This window comes from Lepisma saccharinum, chromosome 6 (genome assembly GCF_977018435.1).
Source record: "Lepisma saccharinum chromosome 6, izLepSacc3.1, whole genome shotgun sequence".
NCBI lineage: Eukaryota > Metazoa > Arthropoda > Insecta > Zygentoma > Lepismatidae > Lepisma > Lepisma saccharinum.
In genome coordinates, this window is record NC_139234.1 from 8,471,569 (window position 1) to 8,485,329 (window position 13,761).

At 37.2% G+C, this 13,761-nt stretch overlaps 2 protein-coding genes across 2 annotated transcripts in view; one reads left to right on the forward strand and one right to left on the reverse strand.

Annotated features, from left to right (window-relative positions):
* Positions 1 to 1,656, forward strand: part of LOC145989222 (unconventional myosin-XIX-like) — a 52,340-nt gene extending 50,684 nt beyond the window's left edge. The window contains exon 15 of the mRNA XM_083124529.1: positions 1,293 to 1,656. Coding sequence (XP_082980655.1) covers positions 1,293 to 1,391 — 99 coding nt within the window. The 3' untranslated portion in view covers positions 1,392 to 1,656. The remainder of the gene's footprint in view (positions 1 to 1,292) is intronic.
* Positions 1,657 to 5,355: 3,699 nt separating this feature from the next.
* LOC145988540 (glutathione S-transferase theta-1-like) overlaps positions 5,356 to 13,761 on the reverse strand; it is a 95,988-nt gene continuing 87,582 nt past the window's right edge. Inside the window, exons 4-6 of the mRNA XM_083123450.1 lie at positions 12,357 to 12,507; positions 11,255 to 11,435; positions 5,356 to 7,026 (exon numbers count right to left, since the gene is read on the reverse strand). Of these exons, the coding sequence (XP_082979576.1) occupies positions 6,863 to 7,026; positions 11,255 to 11,435; positions 12,357 to 12,507 (496 nt within the window). The 3' untranslated portion in view covers positions 5,356 to 6,862. The remainder of the gene's footprint in view (positions 7,027 to 11,254; positions 11,436 to 12,356; positions 12,508 to 13,761) is intronic.

The following is a 13,761-nucleotide window of genomic DNA, read 5'->3' on the forward strand; positions in this document are numbered from 1 at the left end:
CATATGGTTTTCAGAGAACTGAAGCTAAAAAAACATAAAATCCAGGCAAGAATACTAACATTTTGTTCCATTGGGTTGCAAAAATTAAATGTAGGCCTATAATGCAGGGAAATCTATAATTTGTAATTGTATTTGTATTTGTGTGTAAAATACTAATGCAAATTAATTTGATATGATTATTTTTCTCCATAACCTGAAATTATAATTGATTTTTTTCCTGGGCAGTAGCCTTCTCGATACAGAATAATACAGAAATAAAATACACAAAGAATATAGGTATGACCCACAATCATAGACGTTGCAATTTGTTTCACTGTTGCATCAATACTCAGCTGTGCTTTCGTATCAAATTATGTTAATATTGTGTTTACCTCACAACTGAATTGGAGTATATATTTAAACCAAAATTCAGTAGTTCTGTACTCTAGCATTTGTAGGAATGAGAGCTATTGATATTGGTCAATATAGTCACAAAATTTCTGATAGGTTTACTAACCCAGTATTTGTTTAAATTTAAAAAAACATATCTTTCGGATGATATGGGCATATTGGTGTATCGGTAAAATTACTGACAATATCTATAAATATCTTACAATTGAGTGCAATATTCTGCCATTTTGTTAAATTTTTGTTGGATATAAACATATAGTTTCAATGCCTTACATGTGTTAAAAGTAAATGTCTAAATATGCAGCTTCTTTTACATTGCAGTCATCTGATAACACATATTTTTTGAGGTTAGGGAACTATTTGGAATTTTATATCTGCAATCGGTATTGGTAAATTTTATATCGGTACTTTATCGGTAAGACAACATTTCACATTGGCCCATCCCTAATATAAATCTAATATTTGGTATTTAACATGTAGAATATTAATTAAGGTGACATGGTTAGTGAGAGTCACATCGCTACTGTTTTCTGGCTCTCTAGACCAGAATATTCTACTACTGCTCATGTTCACACTAAAGTTAATAAAACTAACCATTCAACTCTGTGGGGAGCTATGTGACATGTGGCACTTGGTAACAGACCTTCAGAAATATGCAACATTCCATATTGGGGTGACAAGACAAGCTAGGTATGCCATGTGTCACTCAGACTGGGCAATTTTCTCATTGGCATGCATTGCGTCACCTTGGTCGTGCATGCACCTACTTTGTTGCAGGTCTAGTACATTATATTGAAGTGAAGTTGTCTGTGTTTCTGCTATACTTAATTATGAATTGGTAATAATTTTGGGCAGTATTTAAATTGTAAAATTAAACAAATTGCTTTTGTTTCATTTGGCAGGTCCCCATACGGTTCCACACGAGAAAAACCTGTCTCCCGTACTCCCATTCCCTTCCATTCATCGAGCTCCCTCAGGGAATACAAGATGCTCTGCTATGAAGAGTTTTTGTGGTGAGTTATTGTTTATAATCTTAGATCGCCAACTGTTATGCTTCATAATGAAAATGAAAGCTGTAATTATTTTATTATTATTATTCCTGAGTTCTTTGTGGTATCTGGACTCAAGCAATTGATTGTATAAACTGTACAGGTAACTGGTGCATTACTGTAAAAATATCCATATTTTTGGTACATCCAGAAATATAAAGATGTACAAAAATGAGCAGTTTTGGTACTACTGGTTTTATTTCATGAATGGGAGATTTTCTGAAGATCTTTACTAGGGAAGGGACATATTAATGTGTCCTTTATTAGTATTGGTCTATGTATGCATGTAATGGTATCAGTTTATAAGTGAAATTGTAGAAAATTTTACCATAATTAAAATTAATAAAGAAAGTAAATATCTACACACTCAGTTTCTAAGTCAGACTCGATGCAATCATCTGGTTACATACGTACATGTACACCCAACGGCAAAAGAAATACAGGGAGGTTATTTCAGTCGTTCACCGTCAGACCGTCGGCCGTCGAGCGCCTCCTTCATGCAACAGTTCCCGGCAAATTGACTTACAGGAAGCCCGTAACAGAAACCGCTTGCTTTGTAATGTTTCCACTTTTCACAATTACAGTTACAATTACAATTGAAATAAGCACGTACCTTGTCGCAAGGATGCTGGAAAAGGTGTATTCCCAAATACAAATATTCCTGGCACCTTATTTCTGACATCTAATCTTGGATTAGACATCGCTATTTTATCCTCAGTATGACAGAAATGGAAGAGAGCATCCCGGCAAATAAAGCAAACCGAAAGCGTAAAATGATATTTAAAAGTAATAATAATGATGATCACTAACCTCCTGTGTTATAAGAGATGTTTCAACAGCAATACAACACGTTTCTTAGGTTCAAGAGATCCTGTCTCTCGTAATTGCCTGACCACTTTTCTGCAAGAATTCGTTTTCACGTAATTATCGTACATAAAAACTCTTTGTTCAAGACTATATTTGTTTAGCGGCATAACTAATGAATGAATAACAATTAACACACAATAAAGCACTAGCACTGAATAAATGAATAAAACCGTATAAAAAACACGCGTACTGATAAACGCAAACAGAAGTGTGCATGAGGGTACGGTACACTCACTACGTCTGGTAGCCGACAGTGTTGCTAACCATTTTTCGGCAATGTCCCTACAACTGACCAAATGTCCCTACGCCAAGTAAAGCGACTAAAAAAAACAACACCTCATGAGCATGCAAAACAGAAGATAAAATATACACATTTACTTACCAAATCTTTCTGCTCGGTGCTTCCACAATTAATGAAGGAGCGAATTTACAATACAGGACCCCTCCCTGATTTTTGTAATATTTCGCATACTCACTAATTGAGGCCTCCTAATCACGAATTTGAAGTTAAAATTTGGGGGTCACGTGTAGAAATTGCAAAATAAGTGAAATTGAGTGGTCCGCGATCGGCACGATTGCTCATTGTTTACTGGAAGATTTTGTGTTTCCAATACTTAAAAACTAAATATACATTCCTGATATTACTACGACCCCAAATTTTAACTATGTTTGCCTATCCTATCCTAACCTAACCTTACCTGAATGGTTCGTGGGGCTATTCGTCAAACGTTTGTGGGGCTACCTGTGCATGGTTTTTCGACCCCAAATTTTTAACTATGTTTGCCTTGCCTAACCTAACTTAACCTAAACTTACCGAGAATGGTCAGTGGGGCTATACGTGAATAGTTTTGGGTTAATTGTGATTACGAACCGATAAAAAAAAATCTTATTTTCGTAGCACTTTAACGGCAAACGTTCATCATCGAAGACGCCATTTTCGTATTCTGCACTTTTACGATCGATGCACTATTACCAAACTTACCTGTAATCAAATCAGTCCACACTCCACATGTTCTTCTACATCGTGATTGTCGCTGTCACATGTAAGCACCTTCTTTCGGCAATATACCGAAATCCATAAGTTTATTAATTAGCCCACGGCCATCCTCCTGCACACTCCACCTAACAATCTGTACAACATTAACAACATTTTTACTGTTCTCTTTAGCCATTCTTACACGATCCATGCTCTCCAAGTATGAAATCAACAGTGTGGCAACGCTGTAGACAGCGTAACTAATTGCGAACGTCGTCAATTGTTCATATCAACAAATATGGCTACCATACTTGTATACTGAGAATCATTGCGAGAATGAAAAAGCTTATTTTACAACTTATACACGTTAATGACCCAATTTTTTTACCTCACCCCAACATGTTAACTTGAGATAAATCATCACGACTAATTATTTCGTGAGTATAAGACGTAGCATAGAAATTACAGAATGGTCCGGTATTGTAAATTCTTGCCTTAATGAATAATTAGAGTGTGCGGGACAGAATTTTTTGGGTCGGGACGAAAAAATTTGCTTTTCACTTTAAGTGATTGTTTTGGCATTTCTAGATTAAAAACTTACAATTTCCGATAAGTTACAGAAACTTACAATGCAGAAAACGTCGAAAATTAACGACTTCTTAAAGTGACCATTCGGTAGCTATTTCCCGACTGTTTGGGATCCCGAAAAGTCGGGAAGTCATTTCCCGAAGTCGGTATCGGGACGGGAATTTTTTTTCCCGATCCCGGTCCTGACTTTTCGGGATCCCGCACACCCCTAATGAATAACGTTGAGTCGTTTACTGTTGATTATGTTATTTGAAGTCATACATGCTGCTGCTGCCAAGAGATAGATGTTGGTTGGTGATGCTGTATTTCCTTCAGTCTTAAACAATTCTGGTCCCATTTTATTTATCTTTTTTTTTTGTTTTTGTATCACTTAACATTGAAAATATTCTTTCCGTTTCCGCGTTAGAATGTGGCAATGTTAGCACTATTTTCGCGAGAGTGAAAATGTTTTCAAAAAATAACTTGCCTTGAAAGTTCTTGGTAACCGATAACATGTTTCAAAATTCTGATGGAGATTTGTTGGTTAGTTCTTTTTTCTCCTCCTCGCTAAAGTATCCAGATAAACTAATCCATTCATTCCAAACCGAGCACGAAGAAAGTGCAACTGACTGGCGAGTAAGCTTTGCACCTTTGCACAATAAAATGTTGTTTTCCAAGATTGAAAAAAGTCCCTACGTTTTCCCTTATTTGGTAAAATCTGTCCCTACGCGGGCGAAATATAGTGAAAGTCCCTATGCGTAGGGACATGTCCCTACGGTTGGCATCACTGGCGACAGGTGTCGCGTTTGTTCAGTATGAAGCGCCTTCTCGCGGCTGACAACTCCCCCGACCCCCGATAAGCTGCCGGCGCTGTCGCGACAACTGAGGATAAAGTAGCGATGTCTAATCTAGGTTTAGATGTCAGAAATAAGGTGCCAGAAATATTTGTATTTGGGAGGACACCTTTTCCAGCATCCTTGCGACAAGGTACGTGCTTATTTCAATTGTAATTGTAACTGTAATTGTGAAAAGTGGAAACATTACAAAGCAAGCGGTTTCTGTTACGGGCTTCCTGTAAGTCAATTTGCCGGGAACTGTTGCATGAAGGAGGCGCTCGACGGCCGACGGTCTGACGGTGAACGACTGAAATAACCTCCCTGTAGTAGGTGAATTGTCCATCACCATGTTCAGTCAGTCTGTTTTCCACAATGAGAGGGTCATTGACTGAAGTAAAAACATCAATAAGCGGAGGATAACATCTGATTCATATCAACAGAATTCCATATTTTCAAACAACAAAGGAAGTAGAATAAAAAAGAATGAAAATGGTGGTGGGCAATTTTCCTACTATAATCTTTGCCTTTGGCTGTACATTAGTGAAGGGGGTAAATGAAATATTTAAGTTTGTCAACTTTACTTATAACTGCAGTCGAGTGGCAAGATGTTGACACCAATGTGTCAATCCCTGTCATTTATGTGCTATATGTAAATGAAACTCAATTTAAACAGCAAAATACTTTATTGCAAAAATAGGTATATAAATCTATAACAACAAGTATTTAAAAATGTAAACACAAAAATATTCTAAATCTTTTTGTCTTGCACAAGCATGCTATTCTTTGTGCAATAACTTCCTGCACTTTGACACATAATCAATCCTTAACAACATAAACTATTTTACATGTAAATAACTTTTGAAAGGCTATAAGCTGCACCATATCAACAGTTTAAATGAAAATAAACAGTCACATAAAAATGGGATCAAAGTTTTCATACATCAATTACAGAACCCTCCAGTGGCTAAAAATGCCCACAATGCTGTGGAGTTATTTTTTTTGAAAATCCCAAACTGACATTAAGTAACTTTTCCCAAATTGTTACTATAAATGCAGTGTTTGTTGCAGTTTTCTCGACCAATATTCACAGACATTATCCTCACCAACTTGACAATTCTACAGTGTTTCAAAAGCTGCACAACCCAAACTTTGATCGTCTGTAACATGAAAACCATAAGAGATATTTACACTGGGTTTTCTGTATTATGGACCTCATCCATTGAGACATTTTTCAATGCTTAACACTATTAGTTTACTCTATACAGAAAATTCTATAAATTAATAACTAGTGGAATTCAACATTAATTCTTTTCAGTGAAAAATGTATAGAAATTTTTTAAAGGGTCATAATTAGCCACCTTATGCCTGATGACAGGTTCATTTCTCCTTTGTGGCCAACATGAGTCAAAATTTTACCACAGGCTTAAAATTCTGGACGTTTACAGAGTATGCAGATTTCAGGTGCAACTAAGCCTTTTTCTGTTAACTCTGTAATGATAGATGGATCTTTTGAAATTTCAAATATCTAAAATTGTGTATCTCTGCAAATAAATTAGCTATTTTTCCATGTCTTTTCAATAACTCAAAGACCCTCAGCGATTTGTTCTGTATTTTTTTTATTGTTTTAATTTAGTCAGAAATACATATGAACCAAATTTTTCTGAAATAGGTTGTTTAAACACCAAAATATCCTAAATTTAAGTTTTTCTAACAGTATTAAAAATAAACCAATTGCAGGTTTAATAATCAGCTGTAAAAATATGTTTGCAGCCGTAGAAAAAATCATCTGCCTCAGCTTCCCATCCCTCGTGACCTGGTGTAAACAAGCGAGAATAACTTCACTTTTGTGAAGCAGTCCTTCCAGTTACATGTAGAGTTCAATGAACAGGCCTGATCAGTTGTAAATGTATAATTGCCGTAATAGTTGTACAGTGTTCATAACATTATAACCACCTATTTTTGTCAAAAACCATTAATACACCTTTAACTCTGTTGAAATGACAAGATTCAGCACGAACACGTAAATGAATTGAGCATTTCCCAATTTTGATTTTTTGCAGTCATTAAACCTTGCACACCATATAAGGTTATCAATATGCCCCAACTAACCTACTGCCTTGAACAATCCCTCCAATTCTTATTTAGAAAATAACATCCAGTTGTCAGACCACGTTTAATTAAAGCTTTGAGGGGTTTTCTGGTGGGTTTCCACCAAATTTCTCTGATATGTGATTAATGATTTTATGAGCCTCGTCGTAATGGGGCTGCAAGTCATTCCGCACTCGCTTCATCCACTCGGCGATTCTTGGTCTCCCTTCCCTCACGTCGTATCCAGCCATCTCTAAACAAGAAAAAGCAACAATTAACATGACATCGAAACAGTGACAAGTTAGTTTCTATTATGAACAATAAGCAAATGAGAGTTAATGCAAGGTGATATATCCTAATAGTGATGGTGACACCCTATTGATGCAGGATCCACTCAAAGATTTGGTTTTGTGTTGCAGTCAATGAGAAAAATTTGTTCTAAAAAGTAAAGCCATCCCCTATGCATGCCATGAAGGCACACCGGAGGGTGTGGACCATGGTGAAGGTGAATTAATCAGCACCACATTCCATCCAACAGTAGCGTATTCTGAAAATTTGACTTGGTTTTCAGAAACAATTCTTATTTATTGTACATGGGTTAAGTCATAAGTCATGGCAACTATTTTTTTTCTTGCGAATAGGGGACAATACAAAAAATCTAAGATATACGTTTGAGAGTGTATGGAATGTACTTTTGAAAGAAGCCACCAGATGGTGTATGTGAACAATGGTGAGATAGTAAGCACCCACCCAAGTTCAGTCGGTGAGTGACAGTGTTCGAAAATGGAGGTCGTACGTTAAAATATCAGTTCTCCATGGCAGAAATGCAGGGGAATCCCATACAGAGCTCCGGGAAGCTCTGGGTGTGCATGCCATGCCCTATCGAACAGTGGCGAGGTGGGTGGAGGCCTTCAAACGTTAGAGAGTGTCAAATGCCGATCTGCCTCACAATAAAACACTGTTGTCTGTGTTCTGCCCCTTCCCTACAACAGTCTCCTGCATCCAGACTTCATCTGGTGGCTTTATTCGAAGGTATATTCCATACACTTTCAAACGTACATCTTAGATTTTTGGTGTTGTCCCCTGTTTGTGAGAAAAAAAATAGTTGCCATGACTTATCCCTCGTATATAGATATTATACAGGGTGATTCTTTATGTAGTTTACAACTTCAATAATTTATAATTATTTATTGGAATCACATACATACTTGGTTTATATGTCATTATGCAGCAAAACACTTCACGTTTTTTTATTAGAAATCTGTTATGGTGCAATGTGTGCACCGTTGGTCAACCTGGACACATCCCAACGAAAGTCAATTTCCTGCCAAACATTAACCAGCATTTCAGGGGTAACATTAGGGATGGCTGTTGTGATGCGATCTTGAAGTTCATGAAGATTATGAGGTAGGGGAGGGGTGTACACCCTATCTTTCACAAACCCCCACAAAAAAAAAGTCGAGTGGAGTGTAATCTAGAGACCGTGGTGGCCAAGCAATTGGTCCACCACGACCTCTCCACTTGTCTGGGAAACTATGATCAAGGAATTCCCTTACCTCTGTCAGGTAGTGTGGCGTGGCGCCATCTTGTTGCCACCATATGCACCCATCATGGTCATCTTCATCCAACTGTAGAAGAAGGAAGTTGTGGAGAATATCCAGGTAGACTTTGCCGGTGATGGTGCTCTCAGCAAAGAAGAATGGTCCGTACACCTTTTCTCTGGAAACAGCGCAAAACACGTTCACTTTGGGACTGTCACGAACCAGCTGCACGTGCTCATGTGGTTTTTTCCATGCCCCAAATGCAACAATTGTGTTTGTTGACTTGGCCGGAAAGGTGGAAAGTTGATTCGTCGCTGAATACCACATTGTGCAAGAATGACTCAACATGTTGAATCGTATCAGTGATGATAACACAGAATTTATGTCGGGTTTGTTTATCCGCTTCACTTAGTGCTTGGACCAAGGTCACTCGATATGGCTTCATGGCCAAACGTTTACGCAACACACGCCAAACAGTGGTCTGAGGGATACCAGTTTCGCTTGATGCACGCCGTGTAGATTTTTGAGGACTACGGACAAAACTCTCCCTAACAGCTTCCACCACATCATCAGCCACAGGTGAACACCCTGGAGCCTTTGTGTGTCGCACAGAATAACCTGTTTCAATAAATGTCTGGTGCCATTTGTACACTGTTGGTCTGCTGGGCGGGTCCTTGCTGTATTCTGTGCTAAACTTTCGCTGTACACTCGTTCCTAACTTGGTTTCTTCGAACCAGAACAAGCATGTAGCTCTTTCCGCACCAGTGAAATTTGCCATTTTCAACAATAGACTGGTGGCACCGCATGTGATCAACTCCGCAACTACACACTACGTGAGTCAAAACTTGAAGTGTTTTGCTGCATAATGACATATAAAACAAGTCTGTATGTGGTTCCAATAAATAATTATAATTTATTGAAGTTGTAAACTACATAAAGAATCACCCTGTATATTAATTGGATATGCAGTGGAACCCTGATTTTACGTGCCTCGATTTTACATTTTCCCACTTTATACCAGTAGCGGCTCGTGCCTAAAATAACAGGTGAAGAAGTATATTTATAGGCAATGAAAACAAATAGTAAGTGGCAGTGCCCCCCCCCAATTTAAAACGTCTTTTTTGTCTTCATCCGTCCATCTGGAAAATGGTGTCTGCAACAAATTACACACTAAGTCATTTACTGGGTTCATTGTAGAAACCACAGCTCAACACATGAACACAACACACGATAGGAAACGCGGAACAAGATCTCGCGAGAACGCGAAGATTTTGCCACAAGCACTGGATGCGATGTTTTCTCCGACGAGAGAACTGCTTCACCTAGAAGGCGACACCCGTTCAAGGCCAACGCTAGGTGACGTCACCGTTGCCATGACAACCGGCTAAGTTTTCCGCAACCTAGCGGTGTTTGCTCTTGGGTTGGGACGAACTCAATACGTGCGTAGCGCCGAGCGGCGTGTTATTTGAGTATTATCGTGTGCGTTCTGCTGGGAAATAGTTTAATTTAACAAGCAAATGAAAAATGTCAATATTAATTTGAAAATTAGGTGAAAACATCTGCACTTGTTGCACTTGGCCAGCCGCCACTGCTTTATACATTTAATCTTGATGGTCCCAACATAGCAAAATGTTATAAAACTTTCCTCGATTTTACATTTTTTCAAGGGACCAAGCTGAAAATGCAAAATCGAGTAAAGTTTCACTGTAATAGAAATAAGGCACCAATCAGGCATGCAAGTAAAACAAAAACAGAAGTCCGACAACTTCAAATTTTCTGGTAATTTCTTTGTATACGGATAAAGTTGGTTTACTGGCGGTAAACCAGATAACATGTGAGAATACACCACTGCATTCCAACCTCCCCCCCCCCCAAAAAAAAAAAACAACAGAGATCACCCCATTAACTGGAACTTTGATTCTAACCATTTTCAAATTTGTGATACAAAAGATAAATGTTTCAATTGATGGAGCTGACAAGTCTGACCGAAGTTTCCATAAAGTAAGGAGCAACACAGTCATACTCAGCACACAAAATTCCTCCAATGAAAATAATATGAAACACAAAAGTGTGACATTTCATGCCATTTGTCATCTACATATTCACATGTAACTTGTTTTGTTCTCCAAATTTTCGGATCGACTTTGATCCATATTCAGGTACAAGAGAAAAATGAAATGGTGGAAGGTTAAAACAGTTCGTGGTCAATCCAAAAATTCAGAGGACAAAACAAGGTAAGGGTTGTGAATTTATCTGTTTTTAATTAGTATGAATATCACTATGTAATTGAAGTCTATCACTAACCGAGGTGATCCTATTGGTTTTGTTGAGTGTCAAAAAACCAATAAAAAAATTAACACTTGGAATAAATTTAACACTCTTGACCAACAAAAATTTATCTTGATTCTAATAGTGTACAGCTATATTTTGCAAAAATGAACTACTTAGCCAGTGCAAGTCTCTTCCTTCCATAGAAAGTAGGATTTAAGTTAAGAGTCTGAGACCTATGTTTTATTATGAGTACAAAAATAATTTACTTAATTACTCATCACAGTGTTTATTATTATTATTATTACATTTATTCAAATTTCTTGCATATCAGATCATAGAATTCTCGTAACATTTTTTGACGTCTAAAAACTTGAAATCACAGGGAAAAGTTATGAAATCTGAGTTACACAGGGTACCTTATTATTAGAGGCATGCATATTTCATTTTTGACAAACATGAAATGTGAAATAACACGTAATGTTTATTTTTGATGTTTCTGAAACATGTGAGGTGCATTTCACCATAAATATATTGCCCTACATATTAAGTTATGCAGGGAGGAGGGCACAGCCCAAATGGCTACCACTGTTCCAATCCCGTACATGTAAATAAAATGTTATGAAATACAGGATAAGCATTAACGTATAAAAAAAAAGCTTTTACACTTACTCGGTTGTTCCAACTCGCAAACTCCAATTAAGTCGGCTATGCTTATTTTGTCCCCTGACAGATAGGACTTTCCATTGAGCCAAATGTCTTCTATGAGGTCTAGGCTCTTCTCCATGTTCACTTGGAACCTGGCAACTCTCTCAGGGTTGGCAGGTTTATTGGTTAGAATTGGCTGAAGAAACTAACGACGACAATATTTAGTAAATTGGAAACTTGTAAGTTTTCTACATAAGTAATACTTTGACATCAAGTTAGCAATCAGAAATGGTTTTCTTTCAAAGTTACGTGTTGGTATAAAAGCTAGTGTTGCAACCTGGAATTGTCTTGGTAAGTTATCAGAGTTCCCACTCATTTTGACAAAACTAGTTCTCCAGGTTTTCCAGGGCAAAAATAATAATCCCCAACATTATGAGATGTTTTAAGCATGCTAATAACTAAATTTTTCAAATGTAAACAGCAATTAGTATTCTATAAAGGGTGAGTCAAAATTATGTTACCACACAAATGGGATAATATTTATTTATTAAGCATACAGCAAACATGTATGATATCGAACTTTTGTCATCAATTATCTTCTATTGTTTATACTTGTGTATGTTTATTGTGTATTAGCTGTTATTGTTTATCTCTGAAACGTCATGTAGATGATTTATCACATTTGAGGACCTAGTACATTTCTACCATTTGAGTGGTAACATAATTTTGACTCACCCTGTAGTGTAAAGTTTATTCAACATTGTTTAAATTAAATGAATAAAAATATTGTTTATAGAATATCTCCCATGAAAATGCTGGTTCATGAAAAAATGGAATTTATTTTCATTGAAAATCCTACCAAGTTCAGGAAAAAAATATTTTTCCTCACTGTTCCAGGACAGCATATACCCTGATTATGAACACAATGAAATCAATTTTATTTATAAAAACATTGGCATACAAAATATCCAGGGGGAAGAAAAATCATGCGGTCTCTCTCTTGAAGAGACATGTGGCTTGCGGAAACTGATTATGTAACATATTCACACTAACAGTAAAAATATGTTGAATCATACAACATATTGCATTCTTTAAAAGATCGTTATTCTAGAAAAGGAAAACTTACTTTTGATTGGAAGTACATAGAACAGCCTAATCTTGTGTCCAAGTGTTGCCACTCCAAATACTGATCGACTCTAGCCTGTCCTTTATTGTCTTTTGGATACCAGTGTTCAGCCACATTCATTTCTCTGCTCAAGTACCTTAAGATGGCAACACTGCAAAGAGAAAGTTACATGTCGGAAACAGTACATGGAAGGCTTTTTTTTGAGCCGTAAGTGGCAGGCAGGAGAAATTAATAATGAGTATAGAAAGGAAAGAATGAGGAAGTTCGAAAGAGAGTTGGGGTGGTGAAGATGGTTTGGACACCTGAAGAGGATGGGGCCAGAAGGACTTTCAGTGAGCATATACCAAGTGGTCATAAAGTTCCCCTACTCAGAGCCATCTGGAGCCCATTCCAAGCATTGGATTGGGATGAAACTTGGTATAGATGCTATGGAGACCATGGGTAAGCGAATGCAGACAAAAGAAAAAAAGTTCAAATTTTCAACACCAGGTGGAAATGTGGCACTGAAAGCTGGTGCACAGTGAACAACATTCTGCTGCTGAATCATTGATTACACTGTTTTATGCTCCAAAAGGATCATTCACGTTGATGGTATGTATGTTGAATAATCCTGTACTGGCAAACTCAAAATAAAGTTTTGCATGTGTGACTTCTGGTTGTTGCTACTTCAGCTCCACATTTCTTCCTGGTGGTGAAATTTGAACTATTTTTTTCTTTCATCAGCATTTGATTCCCCATTGTCTTCACAGCCTCTATACCAAGCTTCAGCAAAATCTGACTTCGAACAGGCTCCACAGGGCTCGGAGTACAGGAACTTTCATTAAGGTAGAGAGGCTGACTTCTACGCTGCCCTACCTTAAGACTGGAAACGAGGATGAAGAAGATGGTTAGCTGTAATTATCGTAAGATAAAGAAGAACTCCCTGATACTGTAGTGGTAACATCGACGCCTTGTAATCAAGGGGTCCCAGATTATATACCCAGTGGAGGCACATAGTGTTATTGATCCCACTTAAACTGTAGGTCCAATCCAAATTAACCTCTCTGTGCATAAAGTTACAAGACGACGACGCTACCACTACTGCATCGGGATTCAGCATGTGCTACAAGGAGTGGAGAAAGCAATGGAAAAACAGAATAAGAAAAATGCATCATAAGCAGTACAAAACAATTCCCTCAATTCTTTCTATCACAGAAAGAGGAAAATTAAGGTGAATTTTATCTTAAAGTAATTATATTTTGTTGTCATAATTATTTTTAAAAGGGAATTTTTTTACCTTAAATGTTTTACTACAATAAAATAAAAACAGATTTTAATGTCCTGAAAAACATTTTGTGTTCAATAAAAAATGTGTAAATGTAGAGACCATGTATATTTATAATGAAGTTCCAGTTTTTCTTCTAAA